This window comes from Myotis myotis, unplaced genomic scaffold (genome assembly GCF_014108235.1).
Source record: "Myotis myotis isolate mMyoMyo1 unplaced genomic scaffold, mMyoMyo1.p scaffold_m19_p_1, whole genome shotgun sequence".
Lineage (NCBI taxonomy): Eukaryota > Metazoa > Chordata > Mammalia > Chiroptera > Vespertilionidae > Myotis > Myotis myotis.
Genome location: NW_023416313.1, coordinates 166214895 through 166237495, shown reverse-complemented (window position 1 = coordinate 166237495; position 22601 = coordinate 166214895). Strand labels below are relative to the sequence as shown.

The window sequence follows — 22601 nt, the reverse complement described above, 5'->3', positions numbered from 1 at the left end:
AACTATTTTCTAGGAAGCCCCTCTATTGGAATTTTCTGTTTATCTCACAATTATGTTTTTCCTTTGGGTTTTGTGGAGGAAGACCACAGCAACAAGGTTCCATTTTCTTAACATCATTTTAAGGGTACATGCTATCAATATTTATTTTTTAAAGTACCTTTCTCCTTTATTATGGGAAAAAAAATAGAAAATACAGAGTGAGAAAACAAGAAAATTAAAAGCACTTATAATCTTACTTCAACTCCCATGAAGAAAACCTTTATTAACATTTTAGTGTCTTTTTTAAAAAATCTGTTTTTATTGATTTTAGAGAATGAGAGGAAGGGAGAGGGAGAGAGAGAGAAATATTGATGTGAGAGAGAAACCTAAATCGGTTGCCTCCCACATGCACTCCAACTTGGGATCAAAGCTGAAACCTGGGCATGTGCCCTGACTGAGAATCCAACTGGTGACCTTTCAGTGCCTGGGACGATGTTCAACCAACTGAGCCATACTGGCCAAGACACATTTTGGTATATAATTTCCACATCGGTTTTGATGTTTCTAAGAGATAAAATAATGTAGAATATAGTTTTATAATGTGCCTTAGTACATTCTGAAATCTTTAGTCAGTAGATATTGTTATATACTAGAGGCCTGATGCACAAAATTCGTGCACGGGTAGGGTCCCTAGACGTGGCCAGCAATCAGGGCTGATCTGTGGGGCGACCGGTGGGGTGATTGGGGGTCCCCACTGGCACCCACCATGGCCCGCCTGGTGCTGCCTACTCCCCAGCCCTGCCCCCTGCCACCGCCGCCGGTCGCCTCCCTCTGTGGGGTGGTCGGGGGGTCCCCACTGACACCTGCCTTGGCTGGCCTGGGGCCTGAGGGCTGGGGGCAGCTCCTGCATTGAGCGTCTGCCCCGCTGGTGGTCAGTGCACTTCATAGCGACCGGTTGGTCGATTTGCATATTAGGCTTTTATTATATAGGATATTTACTAATGGATATGTGGATGAGTGTAATATATTTTAGTTAGTGACACACTGTTTAAAAAATTTGAAATTGTAAATAATACATTATTATTACAAGCATCCTTATAGCCAAGTCTTTATTCACATCTTTGATTATTTCCTTAAGATGTGGAGGAATATTCTTGCTAAAGGATTTGCACATTATGTGAGGCCTTTGATACATGTTGCCAAGTAGCCCTGTAGTTTGCATTGTTTCCCACATCCTGACAGTACCTATTTCTATGTACCTAACCAGTGTTGAAAGTTATTATTTTTCCTGTTTAAAATCTTGTTGGTGGTATTTTTCTAGTGTTTTTATAGTCTAGTTTACTTTTTAAACCTTTTAAAATTGTGAAGTACAACACATAAAGAAAAGTGCTTGAAGCATAAACTTAATGAATGATTTTAAAGTGAATACCCATGGAACCACTGCCCAGGTCTAGAAACTGCCCACAGTCCTCTTTCCAGTCACAGCCTGGAGAGTAACTGCTATTTTGACTCTTATGGCAATAATTTTCTGTTTTTATTTATTGTTGTTATCCTTTCAAGACCTAATATTCATACCTAAACACTATAGATTGGGTTTGCCCTCATACGAATGGAACTCATATAGTGTTTGTGCTTGTTTGTTTTCTTGTACAGTTTTGTTTATATATTTCACAAACCATAAAATTTACCAATTTTAAGAGTACAGTCAGTGGTTTTTAGTGTAGTCACAGAGTTGTGCAACCATCACCATAACCGAATTTTAGAACATTTTAATATTCCCCCCCCAAAACCCCATACCCATTGCCAGTTATTCTCCATTACCCCTTCCTGCCCACACAGCTCTAGGCAACCATATTATCATTTTTTTTTTGTCTCTGTAAGTCCAATTTGGATCTTTTTTATGTTTTCCATTTCTATCCTCATCATGTTTGATTTTTTTCTACCTTCTTAAACATATGGTATATTTAATTAATTTTATTGCCTGTGTCATTTCTGGTTCATTTTCTATTGATTGATTTATCTCCTGGTTATTTTCTTTCCCGCTTATCTGCGTGCCTGGTAAATTTTGATTGGGTGCTGGACACTTAAAATTTTTATTTTAGAAGTTAGATTTTACTGTATATTTTAAAATACTGTCATTTTTTTCCTGTGACACAGTTAAGTTACCTGGAATTCACTTTATCCTTTTGAGGCTCTTTTATAGGTTTTGTGAGATTAGGTTTAGAGCAGCCTTTAATCTGGGGCTTATTTGGCCCCATTACTCAGGCAATATTTGATGCTCTAAATTGGGAGGTCTTCCCACTGTGGCTCATTGGAATGCAGGTACTTCCCTCTCTGTTCTTTTCCTGGTCCTGAGGTAACTTCCTGACATTCCTACAGAGCGCTCTAGAGCTCTCTTTCTGTGTGGCTTTCTTTTCCTCCTCAAATTCCAGCCATTTTGTCCTCCCCAAACTGTGGTCTTTGCAACTCAGTGAGATTGCTGGGTCCTGTTTGGGTTCACTCTCCCTGTGCTCCACCCTGGAGGACGCAGGCAGGAAGCGGTGGCAGCTGAGGACTCCCCTTATCTGCTCTTCTTTTCTCAGGGATCACTGTGCTATGCTGCCATTGCCTAACAACCGGAAACCATTGCTTCATATATTTTATTTGGTTTTCCAGTTTTTTAAGGTGGGAAGATAAATCTGGTTCTTTTAACCCACTACGAGAAGGAGCAGAAATTCTCATTGCAGTTTTGAAATTTATTGAAACTAAAATTGGGATTAAAATTCTTTTATTTTTCTTATTTTTTTCCAGTTGTTCAGATATCCGCTTAGACTTGTGTTTTAGTAAACGGGATACAGAAATTGTAGATTAGGATGACTTGTGTTTACTGTTTTTTCCTCCGTTGTTTTGTTGTATTTCTCCCGAAGTCCTCAAGGACACACATATATGCATATACCTCGTGCAGCTTATCAAAAACAAAAGCACGTGCCCTATTGAAGTTCCTGTGGCTGACCTTGCAATGGGGCAGCAGGACTAAGCTTAGGAACGGTCCTCCTAGGAATAAATGTATTCCTGTATATGGGGACGTAGCCAAAGTGGCCTTGTGTCTGACAAAGGTTAAAATTGCTTTTGAAATACTGGCATAGGATTGTATAGGTCACAACACATGGCCGCCATTGCAGTTTGTAGCTTTTTAAAAAAAAAATTTAATAAAATTTAATATAACAACCATCTAGTCATCAGAATAGTCAAATAATTGATACATTATTTAGAAAGTATTTCAGGGTTCCCCTTCAGGTTGTAGCTTTTAAGGAATAACCATGCTTGATCTGTTACTTGATTTAATTTTAAACATGGCAATTTCTCCATTAGCATGGTCCAGCAAGCAGACCCAGATAAAGAGCTTTCCAACGATGAGGTGATCCTGAGGCTGAAAGCAGAAGTGCAGCGTTTGCTGGGCAGCAACTCCGTGAAGCGCCGCCTGGTGTCTCAGCTGCAGAGTGACCTCAAAGGCTGTTGGAAGAAAATCGAAGACCTACAGCAAGGGGAGAAGGATGTAGAAAGCATCGCGGTCCAGGTTCGTAGAGTTTGTAGAGCTAAAACGCCATTTTTAAAGAGCTCAGTAAAAAAAATGCTTACAATTTTCACAGTTAAGTTAAGCCTTTGTCTTTCAGGGGTTCATTTGACTTTCTTAGAAGTAAAATTTAGAGAAGGGAATGCCACTTAAAGGAATACATTTCTGGTTACTCTCGGCACCTGAGATGCCAATTAGATAATTTTTTTTAAATCACAAATCCAAGGAAGCATCCATCCTATGTAACTCGGTATCTGCATTTCCTCAAGATTGGCTCATACCACCATGCACTAACATCTAGCTAAGTTCCCCACTTAGCATGGTGTCCATCACATTTCTCTGACCCATATTTCTGTAATGAAAGTCATTCCATATAAGGAAATGAATTATGCAGTGACGGTGTTACAGGGGGAGAGGCACAGAATCAGGTTTTGTCGGCGTCACTGATCTGCCTTTATATCTTCAGTTACTCTCCTTACTTTATAGATGAGGGAAGGAAGCTGGAGCAGTTTGTGACCCTTCTGAGGTGACAGAGTCAACCTTGAAGCACAATGAAATTAAAACACTCGAATGACAAATAGGTGAAGGTTACTTCCCCAAGGTCGTGCTCTCACGGAGATCTTTAGGGTTGCCCTCCATGGACAGCTGCCTTTTTCACATTTTACAAGTTCAAGCCCATGTGTACTCCCAAAGGAAAACAAGGCGGAGAGACTTAGCAACTAACAGGAAAGGCAAGGAGGAAGATTAACGTAGATGGTGTGTTCCTTTTCCTCCTGGATGGAAAACTTTCTTTACTTCCTATGTTAGTACTGTTTTATCTCCTGATGCATTAAACTAGGAATTGTGTTCATTAAAACAGTCCTGTTCACACAAAGTTTGCAGGATGTTCTATGGTTCTAAATTATTGTGGAAATTTAATTGGTTCTAATTTATTTTCTAGAAATAATAGTGTTCTTCCTGTTAAAGGCCTGCCCAGTCTGGTTCCCTCTTCTGAGTAACTATATGTGATGAGTACAGCATTGATTTCAGTGTTAACGACCACATGTGAAAGACCCCCTTCTCCGCGGCACATCCAGTGTCTGTAAATCAAGCTGTTTGAACTGTTTCCATATGTTCCTTAAAGAGGATGGGAGTGAAAGTTGGTGTCTCAAATTGTGTTAGATCCGAGTGAATTAGTTTACACTTTCTGGTGAGAGTATCCTAACATTTAGGAGAGTAGGAACCTGTTTTTGAGTCTGAACTTGAGCTCAGGTATCTTTATGTTTTTTTTTGTTTTATATTGAAATTACTGGTGGCATTGGTCAGACAGGTACATTTTCACATGTGTGGCAGTGATAGTGGTTGTGGCCTATGTCGTTTTTCTGTTTTAGCCTTTCCCTTTGCCTCTGTAGTCTAGTTGATCAATAAGTTGAAGGGGGCTACCTCCTCTTTGAATACTCCTTTTGTCCAGCTTCTCTTTTGCCATAGTCATTTCCTAACAGTCTGCATTCGGTTTTTCTTTCTTTTTTTTTCCTCACCCAAGGATATGTTTTGATTTTTGAGAGAGAGAGAGAGAGCGACAGAGAGAGAGAGAGAGAGAGGGAGAAAGAAAAGGAAAGGAAAGAAGGAAGGAAGGAAGGAAGGAAGGAAGGAAGGAAGGAAGGAAGGAAGGAAGAGAAACATCAATGTGAAAGAGAAACATCAATCAGTTGCCTCCCGTATGTGCCCTGACTGGGGATTGAACCCAAAACCTTTTGGTGTGTGGGTGGTATTCCAACTAACAGAGCCACCCAGTCAGGGCTGCATTTTGTGTGTGTGTGTGTGTGTGTGTGTGTGTGTGTGTGTGTGTGTTTTTAAGTGTGACTTTAGCCCTTGCTGCTATGTCTGTTCTGCCTCAACTTACTATATAGGAAATTCTTATGAGTTGATAATTCTCTGCATATTTTTTCAATAAATATTTGTTGAATTCATACAACATCTAGGATCTACTTCCTACATGGGGGAATGGGAGAGGATACAGTAATTTAACCAGTGGGTGGTTTTTTTAAGTAAACTCTCAAGTTTAGTCATCTAATTAGCCCATGGACACCTTCAAGTCTTGCCTTTGTCACTCATTTCCCACATCTTTTCTAACAGAGTTTTCTATTTAGTCTTTAAAGTCAGAAAACAGGGTTGGGAGGCACATGGAAAAAGGACAAATCATTCAGTGTAAACTTATTATTATTTTTTAAAAATATATTTCATTGATTTTTTACAGAGAGGAAGGGAGAGGGATAGAGAGTTAGAAACATCGATGAGAGAGAAACATCGATCAGCTGCCTCCTGCACATCTCCTACTGGGGATGTGCCCACAACCCAGGTACATGCCCTTGACCGGAATCGAACCTGGGACCTTTCAGTCCGCAGGCCGACACTCTATCCACTGAGCCAAACCGGTTTCGGCAGTAAACTTATTTTTTAAAGGTGCTTTGTGCAAGGTCTTGTGGGATTCAATGATAAAAGAAACAATGGCCATTTCCTAAAGGAACTTTGAATCTAGAATAGCACTGTCCAAGAGAAATACAGTAGAGTCACATATGTAACTTAAAATCTAGTACTCCCCTTAAAGTAAAAGTAATAAGTGAAGTTAATTTTATTAATATATTTTATTTAACCCAACATATACAAAATATTCTCAATATTAGCCAGCATAAAATTGTTATAAGGTGGTCTGCATTTTTTTGTGTCTGTGCTAAGTCCCTGAAAACTGTATTTTTGACTTAACTGTACATTTCAGTGTGGACCAGCCACCTGGCCAGGGTCCATAAGCACCAGTGCCCATAAGCACACATGGGTTAGTGGCTGCACATTCAGCAATGCAGCTCTGCAGTGGATGGGCACCTATAACTCTGTGTAATAAGGGTGGTACTGGTCACAAAGTGCCAGGAGAAGGAATGACTTCCTGGGCTTGGTGGGGGCTTGGAGGGGTGGAGGGTGGTGAGGCAGCCTAGCCAAGTCTTTGAGGAGGCCATGCTGGGTCTCTGTCCTGAAGGATAAATCGAGGAGAGCCAGGTGGGAAGGGACATTTCAGCCTGGAACAGAAGTAAATAAAAGAATGTAGCAAATAAGCTGGTGTAACTGGAGCGAGGAGGGCATGGGAATAGAATCCATATTGTGTAAGCTCAGTCTTTCTGAAATCTTTAATGAGGCCAAAACCATTTAGGTGTCTCATTGATTTCCAGAAAGAAGGGATATAATGTTGGATTCCTTTGCTTGCTGTAGGGATGTTACGAGAAATAACACACCAATTTAAACTTGTGTGGATGTGTTTTTAAAGATAATTAGGCCATCAAAATTCTCTCCTTAAAGCTTTTGTAAGAATTAAGAAAGCCAGCAAAAATATTTATGTATGTAGTCTTTAAATTTTTTTAAAAAATTTCTTGATTTAAGAGAGAGAGAGAGAGAGAGAGAGAGAGATTAATTTGTTGTTCCACTTACTTATGCATTTATTGGTTGATTTTTGTATGTGCAGGGTGACAAAATACCCCACATGCGGGGATTGAACTCACAACCTTGGTGTATCAGGACAGTGCTCTAACCAACTGAGCCTACCTGGCCAGGGCTACGTATGCAGTCTTATTTGGCATTTTTTAAATGAACATTATAAAGGTATTGATATATTTATTGCATTATACATACCTTGTAGTACATTTTATGTTAGTTTATATCCCTCATGCAGAACAAATTAATATTATGATAGAGAATCAGTATTTTGCTTTCCAATCATATGACTATCTAAAGCGGTGCTGTTTTCTTTTTTTTTTTTTTTTTTTTTTATTATTAGTTAAGGTATTACAAATGTGTCCTCATCCCCCCCATTAACCCCCAACCTCCCCCCCACACACACTCATGCTCCCATCCCCCTGTTGTCCATGTCCATTGGTATGGCTTATATACATGTATACAAGTCCTTCGGTTAATCTCTTCCCCTTACCCCCGCCCTCCCCTACTTTCCTTCTGGGGATTGATAGCCTGATTGCTGTTTCTCAGTCTTTGAGTCTGTCCCTTTTCATCAGTCTATGTTGTTCTCTATAATCCACAAATGAGTGAGATCATGTGGTATTTATCTTTCTCTGACTGGCTTATTTCACTTAGCATAATGCTCTCCAGATCCATCCATGCTGTTGCAAAAGGCAAGAGTTCCTTTTTTTTTACCGCAAAAGCGGTGCTGTTTTCTGGCATTCCTAGGATAATATGTGATGAACGTTAGGAGTCTGCCCATCCATAGCACTGTGTAATGATTGGGAATGGATCCGATACTTTGCTGATCATTCCAGTTGAAAACTGGGCTGTTAAGGTAGAATGTGGTCAAGGCCTTAGGAAACCAGACTCCTCACTAACAGTCAGGGTCTGCACCTGCACTTAACATTCTGTAAGCATAATACGTAAAACATAGAGGCCTTTCTGTGCCTGACACTCAATAGAGACTGTTACCTCACCGCATGTTGTGGTGAAAGCCGTACTTTGATTCCAAGGTATTTGATAGGCAGTGTTCGATAGCCAACCTAGAAGGTTCCTCGTTAGAATCTTTTAGGAATTAGGAAGATAGTACGAGAGTTGGTGTAATATTGTAGTTCTTGTTTTCTTGAATATAATGTCTTCAGAATTCCACCCTTAGAAAGAGATTTTATTGTGCCATTTATGTGGTCCTTCTCTTTTTCAAGATGTTTGTAAGGGTTTTGTGCTGACAAGTACAGGTATCTAGGCCCTGTGTGCCTGCAGTGTGAAAATAGGTCAAAACTGAGTAATAGCTATGAAAGAATTTTTTTTTTTAGTATATCTGCTTATTCTATTTCTAGTAATAAAAACTTACCAGTGGGGAAGGAAGCACAAATGAATATCAAAACTTTAAAAAGTAGGCGCCAGCCTTGGCTGGGTAGCTTGGTTGGTTGAGCATCCTCCCCATACAACAAAAGGATGTGGGTTCGATTCCTGGTCAGGGCACATAACTCAGGTTGTGGGTTCATTCCCTGGTTTGGGTACATTCAGGAGGCAACAGATTGATGTTTCTTTCTCATGTCGATGTTTCTCTCTCTCAAATCAATAAAAAAATAAACGTATTTTGGGTGAGGGTAAAAAAAAAAAGTGGAGGCCAGGTTAAAAAATTGAAAGCCATTCTCCTGAGTCAGAGATCTTTTTTTTTTTTTTTTTTTTTTATATATTTTATTGATTTTTCACAGAGAGGAAGGGAAAGAGATAGAAAGTTAGAAACATCGATGAGAGAGAAACATCGATCAGCTGCCCCCTGCACATCTCCCACTGGGGATGTGCCCGCAACCCAGGTACATGCCCTTGACCGGAATCGAACCCGGGACCTTTCAGTCCGCAGGCCGACGCTCTATCCACTGAGCCAAACCGGTTTCGGCCAGAGATCTTTTTAAGTGTCATTAGTATCCCCAAATCTGGAGAGAAGTTAACAGAATAAGCAGTCTTAGCTACTTTCTCTGCCAACTGGGGTAGAGAAATGGCTTCTGGGAAATGATGGCAAGTGAAAAGGGGAAAGTCAGCAACTGAGCAGCTTCCCTCTGAAAGTGAAGGCTCTGTGAATTGGAAGACTGAACCAAAGCCTTGGTGTTTTGTCACCCCACCTAGGAATGAGATATACATACCTTCCCCTCCCCAATGAGTAGAATGAACCTTGGTACATGATATTTTTTAAAAAAATTTTGTTTTATTGCTTAAAGTATTACAAAGAGTATTATATATGTCTCCTTTGTTTTTTCTCCCCTGACCTTCCCGTGGTCTCCCCTATCCCCCAGTGTCTTGTGTCCATTGGTTATGCTTATATGCATGCATACAACTCCTTCGGTTGATCTCTTACGCCCCCTTCCCCAACCCTCCCCGACCTTCCTGATGTAGTTTGACAGTCTGTTCGATGTTGCTCTGCCTCTGTATCTATTTTTGTTCATCACTTTATAATGGTCTTTATTATCCATAAATGAGTGAGATTATGTGGTATTTTTCTTTCATTGACTGGCTTATTTCACTTAGCATAATGTTCTCCAGTTCCTTCCATGCTGTTGCAAATGGTAAGAATTCCTTCTTTTTTTATAGCAGCATAGTATTCCATCGTGTAGATGGGTACATGATATTTTTTAAGCATTGTGTAAGAGAGCTCAGAGTTCAGGTAAATACATAAACCAACAAGCCTAATAATGTAGGTTTTATTTTTTTTCCCAACCTTGTACCCCTCAGTGAATAAAAAAGTCATAAATAGCCTGGCTGGTGTGGCTCAGTTGGTTGAGCGTCATTCCATACACCAGGAGGTCGCCAGTTCCATTCCCGGTCAGGGCACACGCCTGGGTTGCAGGCTTGATTGCCAGTGCAGGAGCAGCCAATCAATGTTTCTTTCTCATCGATGGTTCTGTCTCTCCCTCTCCCTTCTTTTCTGAAATCATTTAAAAAATATTAGAAAAAGAACTCAAAAATAAATACAGAAGACATTTAGATGGTGAGCAGAAAACATGCAGTCATGTAAAGAGACAAACTTGGAAAGATGTAAAACAAATGAACAATGAAGGGATGTAAGAGGTTCCACTCTGATGGCAATACAAAGAATGCCAATGGAAGCCATTGTTAGATAACCTTTCCCCCATCAAAACAACCATTATTTAAAGATAGTCACTGCCATTGGAGGTAAAGAGAGTTGGACAAAGTCATGAGAGTATACATTTGTACAAACTTTCTGGAAAAAATTTGCTAAAGCCTATCATAAGCCTTAAAATTGTACCTATTGAGTAAAATATGTATCTGTGAGTTAAAACTGGTTATATAAATAAATGCTAAATTTAATGGATGAAAGTATGATGAAAAATAAAATATTTGCATAGTCTCGAAGTATCTCCTTATAAAGTACTTATTATTAATTCTAAGTGGAAAAATAGTAACTTTTCAGTGAAGGTACTTGCAGACACTCCCTTGATCAATTGATCATCACCAGTGATGAGACATATTGGTATCGTGTCTCCCCTGAAAAGCATACGCATCATTGCTGTGGCATTCATGCCAAAAATGCATAACCTGAATTTACTAATGAAGTAACATCAGAAAAAAAACAAAAATGGCGGGCCATGCTACAAAATAATTGGTTAGTACTCAAAAATATCAGGAGTTTGAAGGTCAGAGACGGAGGAGCTGTCCTAGACTGGAGGAGACCGATGAGATGTGACAACTACGTAAGTGCAGTGGGGATCATAGATTGGATCCTGGGCCAGAAAAGGACATTAGAGGAAAATCAGAAAATTTTGTAGATTAGTTAATAGTATTGTGCCCTAGTCAATGTCCTGGTTTTGATCATTGTACTGTGGTTATATTTGGGGACATGGTAAAAGGTATATGGAAATCATTTGTACAGTTTCTGCAATTTCTTTGTATGACATTATTTCAAAACTAGAGACCCGGTGCACGAAATTCGTGCACGGGTAGGGTCCCTAGGCCTGGCCAGCGATCAGGGCTGATCAGGTTCCCCGCCTCCCCACCTACCCGCCTCCTCCTTCCCTCGACACCCGAGTGCCATCCTGCGTGGTTCCATGCCCCCCCCCCCCCACCTCCTCACCTACCTACCTCCTCCTTCCCTTGCTCCCTCAGCGCCCCGCCACTGGTTGCCTGCCATGTTCCTCATCGCCCCCTGGTGGTCAGCGCACATCGTAGCGAGAGATTGAACTCCCAGTCTCCCGGTCGAACTCCTGAGGGGACACTTTGCATATTAGCTTTTTATATAGATAGATAAGTACTTAGACTTTTTTAAAAACCTGAAAAACGTTTGACTTTTTTTTTAAACATTTAGACTAAAACAGATCCCTCTTCTACTTCTGAATTGATTGTCAAAGATGATATTCTGCGACTTGAAAATGAAATTCAAGTTTTGCAACAACAAAATCAGGTAATTAAAAATTTTAAAAATATTTTGTGAGAATTTCCATGGCCTCATTAAATGCAAAAATACGGAGGCAATGTGGGTTAGTAGACAAGGATATTAGTAGGTGATTGAGGATTCTAGTTATTTCCCATTAGTGTTGGTCACAGGGCAGTAGTTTCATTAGAAAGTAAGTTAGTGTAAATCCAGTTTTCTGTCTGTACAGTAGCTTGGCTAATAGAGGTGTTCTTTCCTCCTTAGCCAGCCCTTGACCACAAAGTAAAACTTTGTTTATTTAAAAGGCTACTGAAGACTGTTAATTTTAAGACTTATTTTAGGCATCAATTAGCCAGTACTTCTCTGGTTAAATGTTTTCATTTCATCTATTTCAAATAAAATACAAAATTTAAATTTTTACTCCTTAGAGAAAGCTCCTTGTCAAAGAAATGATTCTGTACTCTTATCAAAGCATGAAGAGACTTTTGTGGAATTATGAAAATGCTATGTCAGATAATGTTACAGGGTAGAGATAAAGTACAGAGGATGTTTAAAAATGAGGTTAATCATTGAAAATGATGTTTATTTCCAACAAACACTTTATTCTTTTATATGTAGGCACTAAAAGAAATGGAAGAAAAACTGAGAAATACAAATCAGGAGTTATGTAATCAAATGAGACAAATGGTACAAGATTTTGACCGTGATAAACAAGAAACTATTGATAGGTAAAGTCTATAAAGTATATATAATGCCTGCCTCCTGGACACCCTCCCCATTTGCTTTCCTCTCATCTTCCTCCCCTCCTACCCCCCCACCCCCACCCCCCCAAAAAAAAGATTCGAGAGAAATGATGGAGTGATCCCTCCCTATTGAGACCTTAGCTTGGAGAAGACGAGTCCCTGGTTTCTCAAATTAGAATTTGGAACCCATTTTCCATAGAAGTGATGTTAGGTGGTGTGTTGGGTTCTATAGCACCGTCAAATGGTGGTTCATTGAAATAGGATAGCGTAATGATGTTTTAAAGGCTACTCTATATAAGGAAGAGATCTGTGAAAGGGTATGTCTTCCAAATACCAAATCATAAACTTGGAAACGGACTTTTGGAACATAACTTACTTGTGAGTTTGGTTCTACTAAGTATTTGTGTTTAATGTAGATGACTTGCAATTTAGGAACCACACATACCCTGTTATTTCAATTCATTTTTTATAAACAAGTCCTCAACACAGACTGTTCTCTCTGTGTGAAGGACATCCGCAATCCAAGTTACTAATTCTTTTTCTAGAAACATTTGAGGAAAGAAAATTTGAAGATTCTTGTGATACAGTGAAATTAATCATTACTATTTTTGGTTGGGGACAACCAATCTGACCTTAATTATCATGTGCATTAGAGAAGAGTCGGGGAAAGGGAGGAAGGGAAACCAGTGGACTTGGGGTTTCTTGTGAAGCTGGGCACTGCCTTAGGTTCCGCTGGCCGCCTTGTTCGCAGGTGTGAGAGGACTTACCAGCAGCACCATGAAGCCGTGAAAGCCCAGATTCGCGAGAGCCTGTTAGCGAAGCATGCTGTGGAGAAGCAGCAGCTCTTTGAGGTCTATGAGGGGACTCGCTTGCAACTTAGGTGAGAATAAAACAGTTTAGCTGCCTTCGAAGCTGGAAGACAACAGCTATTTCCTATTTTAGAGAACATTGTGCTGCAGCCCTTGTATTTTTTTTTGTGGTCATTTAGCTGCTGGTTTTGTGTATCCAAGGTCTGAACTGGATAAGATGAATAAGGAGATGGCCGCTGTGCAGGAGTGTTACCTGGAAGTGTGCAGAGAGAAGGATGACCTAGAATCAACTCTCAGGAAGACCATCGAAAAGGAGCAGCAGATGCAGGAGAAGGTACAGCACAAGTTAATACCATGTTTCCTTCAGTTGATTTCCCCGGCCTCACTGTTTCATTGAAACCAGTACACTTGTTCTCCTGTGCAGGGGAGAAGGCATACGTGGATGTCTCTTTTGGCGATTTCACACTAATATAGGTCACATCATACTTTTAAGTGTTGAGATGATTTTTAAGACCTTAGTAGAAACTGGCCTACATATAGGAGAAAGTCATTCTTCTGTATCGATCTTTTCCTAAGAGACAAAAAGAGTTCTGAAAATAGGAGTGGACCTGAGTCACTTTGAGTCTGAAACCCGGGATCCTCATTTTGCATTTGCTTGTGGGCTGCTCAGGCGACCCTACCCAGTCCTCTGAGCCCGGTACAGAGTATTCCTTCAGGGGCATTTTGCTCCGGCCCATTTCTCCGCCAGTGTCCGAGCATTGTTGCCTTCTGGAGGGGGCACGGTGGTCACTTGAATTTGGGTTTTCATGACAGGGAAGGGGGTGGCATGGAGGCTGTGGAGAGAAAGGTCAGTGCCAGTGTGGCCTCAGGGAAATGGGAGGGGCTACCGTGTGCTCTGCTCCTCCCTGGCTCTTCCAAGCGGCCATTGCTGAGTGTCCAGAGTCCGATCGCGTGGAAAGAGGGGCACCTCTTCTTTTCTTCCCTGTCCTCAGAGTCTCATCCAGACACAATTCTCACTCCCACTTTGGATCAGGTACAGACCACAGTTTGAAAGCCACCTGCATCTAGATTAGAAAATATTTTTAAAGGCCTGAGTAAATGTTCTAAACAGAAGCTTTTGAATAAGTCACATTAAAGCAAGGCCTTGCTACCACAGACTTAAAAAGAATAGTAAAGAGCAGGTGAGGAACTCAAATATTTTGGTTACTTTTGAGTAGATTAATAAAAACATAAAAAACGTGTCATGTGTAATTCTAGAGGGAGCTGTGTAAGTTAGTACTGGAAGTGTAAAAGTTAGAAGGGATCTTAAATTACCTAGAAGTTAAAAACTTAGCTTTTAGTAATGTTATAAAAATTAAAATAGATCTCTAGTGTGATTCTTTTTTTATTCTTTCTATATATATATATATATATATATATATATATACATACATATATACATACACACATACATATATATGATCAATGGCAAGAGCATAAGATCAATTCTCTCAAAGAAGTAATTCTTTTCAGGAATATATTTTCTGGTACTTTAAAAAGAATCAATTTGGCCCTGGCCAGGTGGCTCAGTTGGTTGGAGTGTTGTTCCATACAACAAAAGGTTGCGGGTTCCATCCCTGGTCAGGGCACATGTTTAGGTTGCAGGTTCGAACCCCAGTCAGGGTGAGTGCAGGAGGCAACTAATTGATCTCTCTCTCTCTCTCTCTCTCTCTCTCTCTCTCTCTCCTTTCCTCTCTAAAATCAATGAAGACATACTCTCAGGTGAGGATTTAAAAAAAAGGAATCAATTTGGCTGTAAAATTGGACCTCATATAATTGGCCAGTTGCAATTTATAGCTGCTGCAGATTGGTACTTTGGCTCTTGAGTGCTTGCACTGGGGCAGGAAGAAAAGTCAAAACTGTTATTTGGCCCTTCTGAAGACACTTACAGGTTAATTTTTTATCTTTAAAATTGAATAATTGTCCTACAGTATAATTGACTCATTTTTAAATTTGGTATACCGTTCTACACATTTTAACACATGTAGATTGATCAGGATACAGAGCAGTTTAATCATCCTAAAAAAGTCCCTTGTGCTATCTGGCCCTTTGTAGTTACAACCCCACACACACTTAAAGGGCCACTGTACTTAGAGCATGAAAAGTTTAATTCCTTCCTCTCTCTCTATATATCCTTTATATGGCTTAGGAGTCTTTCTAAGCCAGTCAGAACAGCATTTCTTGAAATTTAAGAGACTTTAATTATTTCGTATCCTCTAGAGGTAGGTAAAGATATACCAAACTGTTTTTCTATTATATATATTCATATATATGTGTGTATATACATATATTTTAATATATTTTTATTGATTTCAGAGAGGAAGGGAGAGGGAGAGAGAGAGAGATAGAAACATCAGTGATGAAAGAGAATCATTGATCGGCTGCCTCCTGCACGCCCCCTACTGGGGATCGAGCCCACAACTTGGGCATGTGCCCTTGACTGGAATTGAACCTGGGACCCTTCAGTCCACGGGCTGACGCTCTATCCACTGAGCCAAACCAGCTAGGGCCTATGATATATTTCACACTCATACAATGGAAGAATGATATTAGACTCTGGAAAAAAGTAAGTAACTTTTTGGGTAGCCCTTCTCTGCTGGGCATAAGCCATATTTCCTATGGCTGAGCTTCAGGTCAGGGACTTAGTCTGGATACAGAATTTATAAGATAGTCAAAACCAGTATTCCAAAGTTTCATATGTTTCATATGTGCTGTGTTCTGAAACAGTTATTGAGTCCAGCTGGGGGTTAAGTAGGAGCTGAAGTCCAAGTTCTAAAACTTTTATTGACACAGAACTTTCCTCCTGTTAACCTGGCTTGTTCAGAGAAAGGGGAAAAAAGTCATGCACACAGAACCCTTCAGACACATAGACAAGGCAGAGATGTTCAATAGTCCCATTCATAATGCCATACCTGTACACATTAAGGCTCATATATCTGAATCTATATCTATATCTATATCTATATCTATATCTATATCTATATCTATATCTATCTATAAAGAGGTAATATGCAAATTAGGCCGGGACGCCGTAACGGGTCACACTGGACAGGAGGAGGTTGCGTGTGCAGGTGAGGCCCGGAGCAGAGACGGAGATGGAGACAGAGACAGGGGAGCCTGCCCGAGCCAGGGTGGTGGCTCCAGTGGCCCTGAGCGGACACAGGCAGGGGGACTGGGGGGCCTGGGGCAGAAGTCAGGCACGGGTCCCGGCCACCCGCGGGGTGCCTCCTCGCACGGCGGGAGGGGGGGCACCTCTTTGTGCAATATCAATCGCGCGCTGGGCCTCTAGTTTAGTTGTAATACATGTTAAGTCAGTCCTTACAAGTTAGAGGGATTTTTGCAGTTTGAGCCATGCAAAACAAGTTTAAGTGCTTTAAAACTATCCAAATATTTCTTTCCCTTTAGTGGTACAACTTTCGGAATAGATATTTCTATAATATCTTCAGATGGCGGATCCCTATACCCAATAAATCTACTATTTTTCCTCTATGAAGAGAGGGAACAAGGTCTTCTTCACTGTGGTGAATTGCAGAAATGGCCAGACCTTCTTCCTACCCCTGAATGCATGCCCCCTTGCAGAGTGATATTGTGGCTCTTCTCAATCAGAGGCAGAGACTCTTTCTCATCCTTGAATTTGACCTGGAATGACTGACTGGCCATTGGGAAGCATTGATGCATTGAGGCTTTTGGAAGCTTGGTGCTCTTAGGAACCCTGTGGCCACCACCATGTGAATGATCTGGGATAATCTGTTGGATGATGACACATGTGATCAAGTCATCACCATTGCCCTTGCAGACATCACACTAACTACCAGACATGTGAGTGAGGCCAGCTTAGACCATGTAGCCCCAGTCGCCTGCAGAGACCAGCTGTATTGGCTTAGATCAGAATCAAGCCCTGGCTGACCCACAGAATCATGAAAAATAAGAGAGGCTTGTTGTTTTAAATCACTAAATTTTAGCTGGTTTATGAGGTAGCAAAGTTAACTTATATACCCACAAACAGAGAAAATTGGTAGCAATTTTCTGCTGTGGTTCAAAAGGAAATGCAGGTACAAATGGGAAAATCTCCTGAGGGATAGCCATACACAGAGAGGAAAATTTGAGGATTTCTTCTATAGTCAAACAATCAGACAAAACAATAATACCAGTGTTTTGTGATGCAGCACCAGACAACTTACTCACCTATGTGGTGCAGCTGCAAGTCCCCATGACCTGATTGTGAAGAAATGGGTCCCTTGGTCACTGGAGATTTTCCAAAATCACAGAGCACTGAACAGACATAGAGATCATCTAGTCGGCATGTGCCAGTGGTGGGGAGGAATCAGATGGCATTTAAGACAGAACTAGGCTAGGTCAGCTGTGAACCAGAAAAGACCCAGACAACCAGTGTGACAGAAGAGCTCCAATCCCAGGAGTGCCACACCGTCCTTTGATAGTCAAAAAAACCACACGGGGGACCAGAGAGGAAGGATGTAGCCTTTATTACTTACACGTGGAGAATACCCCACGGCAGGAATGTTTCCGCCCTCGGCCAGGGTTAGGCCGGGACTTACCTAGGAGAGGAGAGGGGGCAGGTGCCATGCTTGGAACAGCTTGCGTGCAAGCTGACAGTCTGGTGAGACTTGTAGGCTGTCAAGGACAAGGCACCTGAGTCTGTGCTACTCTGGTCCTTGTGGCTGCTGGCCAGGTGGACACCGTTCAACTGACTGAAATTAGGTTCATTAATTAGACGTGCAGAGTGTCTGCTTTGTGGAAAGCCTTATGTTTATGGGAAACACATATTAATAGCAAAAGTTTTTCCCTTCCTTTCTCCTTCCCTCCCTTCTCCCCCCTCGCATCTCCTCCCCTTCTCCCTCCCTCTCTCCATCTCTTCCTCTCTCCTTCTCTCCCTCTTCCTCTCTCCATTTCTCCCCGTTCCTTTCTTCCTGTCATGTCATCTTGGTATCGGCAATGCCGAAGCCTCCAGCAGGTTGCATCTTGAGAGCAAGAAAGCCTGACCTTACACGACATACTTAAATTTTCCATGTGATTTATGTCACGTAGATAAGGTCAAAGAGTAATTTTCAGGAATTACTTGAGAACATATTTCCACAGACTTTATTTCCAAACCTCATGTAATTATCACAACAATGTCTAGATGGTTTTCAAACACAGCTGTGGCTGTCTTTTTGGCTATCCTAGTTTTCACTAATAATGATTTGAATATTTTCCTTCTCATACGATTTTTCTTTTGAAAACAGATGAAAGAAGAACTTTTTCAACAGATTGAAAAGGAGTGGCAGGCTAAGCTGGCTCAAACTGCAAAGGCAATGAAAAAGACAACCTCTGACTGTTACAGCCAGACGGACCAGGTAGCCGCCAAAGATGCTGTTTCCCAGAAAGAGATGGCAATGGTGGCAGAAGGACAGGAGCAGGGGGCCCAGCAGGATCTAGAGCAGGAAAAGGAAAGAGCTATCAAGGCAGCCTTGAAGAAACTCGAGGTTGAATTGGAACTCAAATATTGTGAAAACATTGCCAAACAGGTAAATGATTGGAACTGCTTGTCTTTTAGCAAAAACCTATAAAATGCTATCATTGCACTGGTTCAGAACTTTATACTTTAAAATGTTTGTGCATTCTAGGGTAGAGGACTCCTATGCGGTTCCTAAAATTAACTTCATTATGTTTCTGTTATAAAAACTGTTGCCCCTCAACGTTTCTGTATGTTCTTTCCGTTGACAAAATGTTTGCTCCTCTGAGATTACTCTGAGCATTCAGGTAGTTGAGTTTAAAGACGGTGGTTTTACAGCTGAATTAAACACAATTTAATTACGAACCTTTCCTGTCTACCTGTATAGAAAACATTCCACCAACGTAGCTGTAGATAAGCAAACTTAAAGCGACAGTGTTTGTGTTGAGACTTGTGGAGTTGAGCAGGGACGTGGTCTGTAAATCCCATCCTCTGCCCCAAGGTGGTGCCCTTACCTCCCCTGGGACACACCCAGAAAGCTGTTTCACTTTTAATGGGCTTGTCACTTCATTTCCAAGAACTGTCCCACCGAGAAAAGTACAGCTCTGTGTGCACAGAATAAAGATGAGCTGTGTGTTTTATCAATAACAGCACTTCTTGAATGTTTTGGTCTCGGGCTACCTTTACATAAGAAATTTTTCAAAAACATCTACTCTAGCACATATTCCATCGGCCGTGAGAGCAGCGACACCACCACATAGCGTGTTGCCCAGAGAACGATACTGTTTCAACGCAAGAGAACAAGAGTAAAAAAGATGGAGAATGTCTGAATTCAATTGTTTTCAGAGAGGTTTTGACCTCACGTACCATATGATAGGGTTTCTAGACCTTAGAAGTTCCTGGAACCTTTATATAATACTAGAGGCCCGGTGCACAAAAATTTGTGCACTGGGGGCGGGGAGGGGGGTCGCTCAGCCTGGCCTGTGCCCTCTCGCAGTCTGGGACCCCTCGGGAGATAACGACCTGCTGGCTTAGGCCTTCTCCTGGGTGGCAGAGGGCAGGCCCAATCCCTAGGGGCAGCCCCTGGTCGGGCTCAGAGCAGGGCCGATTGGGGAGTTGGGGCGCCGCCCCCTGTCATGCACAGAGCAGGGTGGATTGGGAGGTTGCAATGCCACCCTCAGTCACGCTCAGGGTAGGGCCAATTGGGGGGTTGGGGCACCGCCCCCTGTCACACTCAAGGCAGGGTTGATGGGGAGGTTGCGGTGCCACCGCCTGTCACGCACAGAGCAGGGCCGATCAGGGGGTTGGGGCGCTGCCCCCTGTCACGCACAGAGCAGGGCCCATCAGGGGGGTTGGGGAGCTCCCCCCTGTCATGCACAGAGCAGGGCCCATTAGGGGGTTGGGGAGCTCCCCCCTGTCACGCACAGAGCAGGGTTGATCGGGGGTTGGGGAGCTCCCCCCTGTTACGCACAGAGCAGGGCCCATCAGGGGGTTGAGGAGCTCCCCCCTGTCACTCACAGAGTAGGGCCGATAGGGGAGTTGGGGCCCCACCCCCTGTCACAGAGCAGGGTGGATCAGGGGGTTGAGGCACCGCCCTCTATCACCCACAGAGCAGGGCCGATCAGGGGGTTGGGGCGCCGCCACTGTCACACTCAGGGCAGGGTTGATGGGGAGGTTATGGTTCTATCCCATCACACGCAGAGCAGGGCCCGTGGGGGGAGCGGGGGTTGGGGTGCCGCCTTCTATCACCCACAGAGCAGGGCCGATCAGGGGGTTGGGGCGCCGCCACTCTCACACTCAGGGCAGGGCCGATGGGGAGGTTATGGCTCTACCCCGTCACACACAGAGCAGGGCCCGTGGGGGGGGGGGGGTTGGGGCGCCACACCCTGTCACACACAGAGCCGCAGAGCGATCAGGGGGTTTGGGCGCTGCCCCCTGTCACGCTGATCCCGGTGCTCGGAGGCATATTACCCTTTTACTATATAGGATAGAGGCCTGGTGCATGGGTGGGGCTGGCTGGTTTGCCCTGAAGGGTGTCCTGGATCAGGGTGGGGGTCCCCACTGGGGTGCCTGGCCAGGCTGGGTGAGGGGATGATGGCTGTTTGCAGCTGGTCACAGACCCTTCAGGGTGGGGGTCCCCACTGGGGTGCCTGGCCAGTCTGGGTGAGGGGCTGAGGGCTGTTTTCAGGCTCGCGGGTGACTGAAGCTCCCAACTGCTCTTTATTTTTTGTATTTTTTTTATTCTGGGCCAGCTTTAGCTCTGGCTCCAGCTCTGAGGCCTCTGCTGGGTTCTATAGTCGAGACACTGTATCAACTCCACCTCTGAGATCCTGGCTCACTGAAAGCTGGTTTCTGGGGTTTTGTTTAGCTTCTATATTTGTTACAATGTTTCAGACTGCAGGCTCAGAGGCCAGCTAGGCAGGCGGGGAACATTGTAGTCCTCCGTCACTGAAGCAAGCAAGCCTCATGTTAGTTTCAAGCTGCCTGGCTGCCGGCCGCCATCTTGGCTGGCAGTTAATTTGCATATCTCGCTGATTAGCCAATGGGAAGGGTAGCGGTCGTACGCCAATTACCATGTTTCTCTTTTATTAGATAGGATTATTTATTGTGTATTTATTATTTAAAACTATTATTAAATGTCTTAAGATAATAACCTGAAGTAACATTTTGAAAAATATACTCAGCTTTTGCTAAACACTTGAAAATTCTGCCTACTTGTTAAATTGTTCTACATGATGTTGCAGGGCATCCTTAAAGTCTGGAAACATAGGAAAATGTACGTAATGGTATCAAGTATATCTTCCATCAGTTATAATTTTCTGAAATGTTTGCCGTAAGACTTGAACAAAGCAAGAAAATATTCTGTCAACAAAGAGACATGTTTAAGGGTTCAGTGATAGATCAAGCTCAAGTATAGCTCTTGTGAGGAAAAGCAAATAGCATAGTATAGTAGCAAGGGAATTGTTCATACTAACTTTGTAAGGAATATAAATTTCTACAGGTACTTTATCTTTTCCCCATATTTTTAACTCTTTGGAATTTACCTGTAACTGTATTTGACATTTTAGTGAGGAATATAGCCTCTTATATCAGCTGCACTTTGGTGTGTATGTGTGGATATAGTATGTATGTGTGTATCTATGTATTTCAAAACAAGAGAATAAGGAATGATTATTTAGTAAATGATCTTGTAATAGATTTATAAGCAGATTAGCCTTATAATTCATCAAGTCTTAGATTTTTGCCTGAATTGATGTATTACCCTTACTCTTTAGTCACAAACTCACTCTTGACTGCATTGGTGCTTGCATACATGTGTGTGAATGCATGTGTGTGTGTGTGTGTGTGTGTGTGTGTGTAGGGCGTGAGGACTGAGAGGGGGTAGGTGTACTGATTGGACGGCAGCTGGCACCAAGCAGCCCTCCTGCCTGCCTTCTCCTTTTCCCAAGATACATAGGGAAATGGCAATTGGTACTTTGTATAGAGCTTTCTAAAGTAGTACTGGCCATCAAACATTTCTAGGCCCTCACTTCCTATTGTGGCATTTGCATGGGTCGGTATGGGAACAGATGGATTAGACTCCACTGTTTGGGGTAAGGGGAGGTACTTGAAGTCAGTTATAACTGTGATGTAGTACAGTGCAGTGTAACATACACATGCCATCATAGTTGCCATTTGCAAATGGGATCCTTTTGAAATTTTATACCTCCTTTTACCTCTTTCTCTCGAAATATCCTGCAGGTAGAAACAGCTGTGCAAAATGCTCGCCATCGATGGCTGGAAGAACTGCCTGAGCTTGCAGAGTATAAAGCACGTGTCAGAGCGGAACAGAAGAGATGGGAAGAACAGCAAGAGGTCTCTGTGGCCAAACGGGTAAGAACTCTCCCGGGAAGGGCCCCTCCTGCCCTCTTCTCTCATCTCAGTCCTGGGAATTGGTGCCGACTCACAGGGTTGTTGGAGGGTTAAATGTGATGATGCATGTTAAGTATTAGCTCAGCGCCTGGCCGGTGGTCCCTGTTCTCATTGTCATCAAGTTGCTCAGGGAGAGAGAATATATTTAGGAAATCTTGAAACTCACAGAATCAGGAAGATAACCTTACCTGTGAAACTCAGTTGCACTCTGTCTTGCCAGATCTTTAGGAGAAATTTGAGGACA

General features: G+C 42.4%; 1 protein-coding gene across 4 annotated transcripts in view; it reads left to right on the top strand.

Moving 5' to 3' along the window:
• The window catches only part of CEP152 (centrosomal protein 152), a 100512-nt gene that overhangs the window by 45873 nt on the left and 32038 nt on the right, over positions 1-22601 (top strand). For all 4 annotated transcript variants that reach the window (XR_004966292.1, XM_036300782.1, XM_036300771.1 and 1 more), the window contains exons 13-19: positions 3331-3535; positions 11337-11432; positions 12021-12130; positions 12897-13025; positions 13156-13288; positions 18237-18518; positions 22187-22318. Coding sequence is in view for 3 of the 4 variants with exons in the window: in XM_036300782.1 (XP_036156675.1) it covers positions 3331-3535; positions 11337-11432; positions 12021-12130; positions 12897-13025; positions 13156-13288; positions 18237-18518; positions 22187-22318 (1087 nt within the window). In the remaining variant the exon portion in view is untranslated. The remainder of the gene's footprint in view (positions 1-3330; positions 3536-11336; positions 11433-12020; positions 12131-12896; positions 13026-13155; positions 13289-18236; positions 18519-22186; positions 22319-22601) is intronic.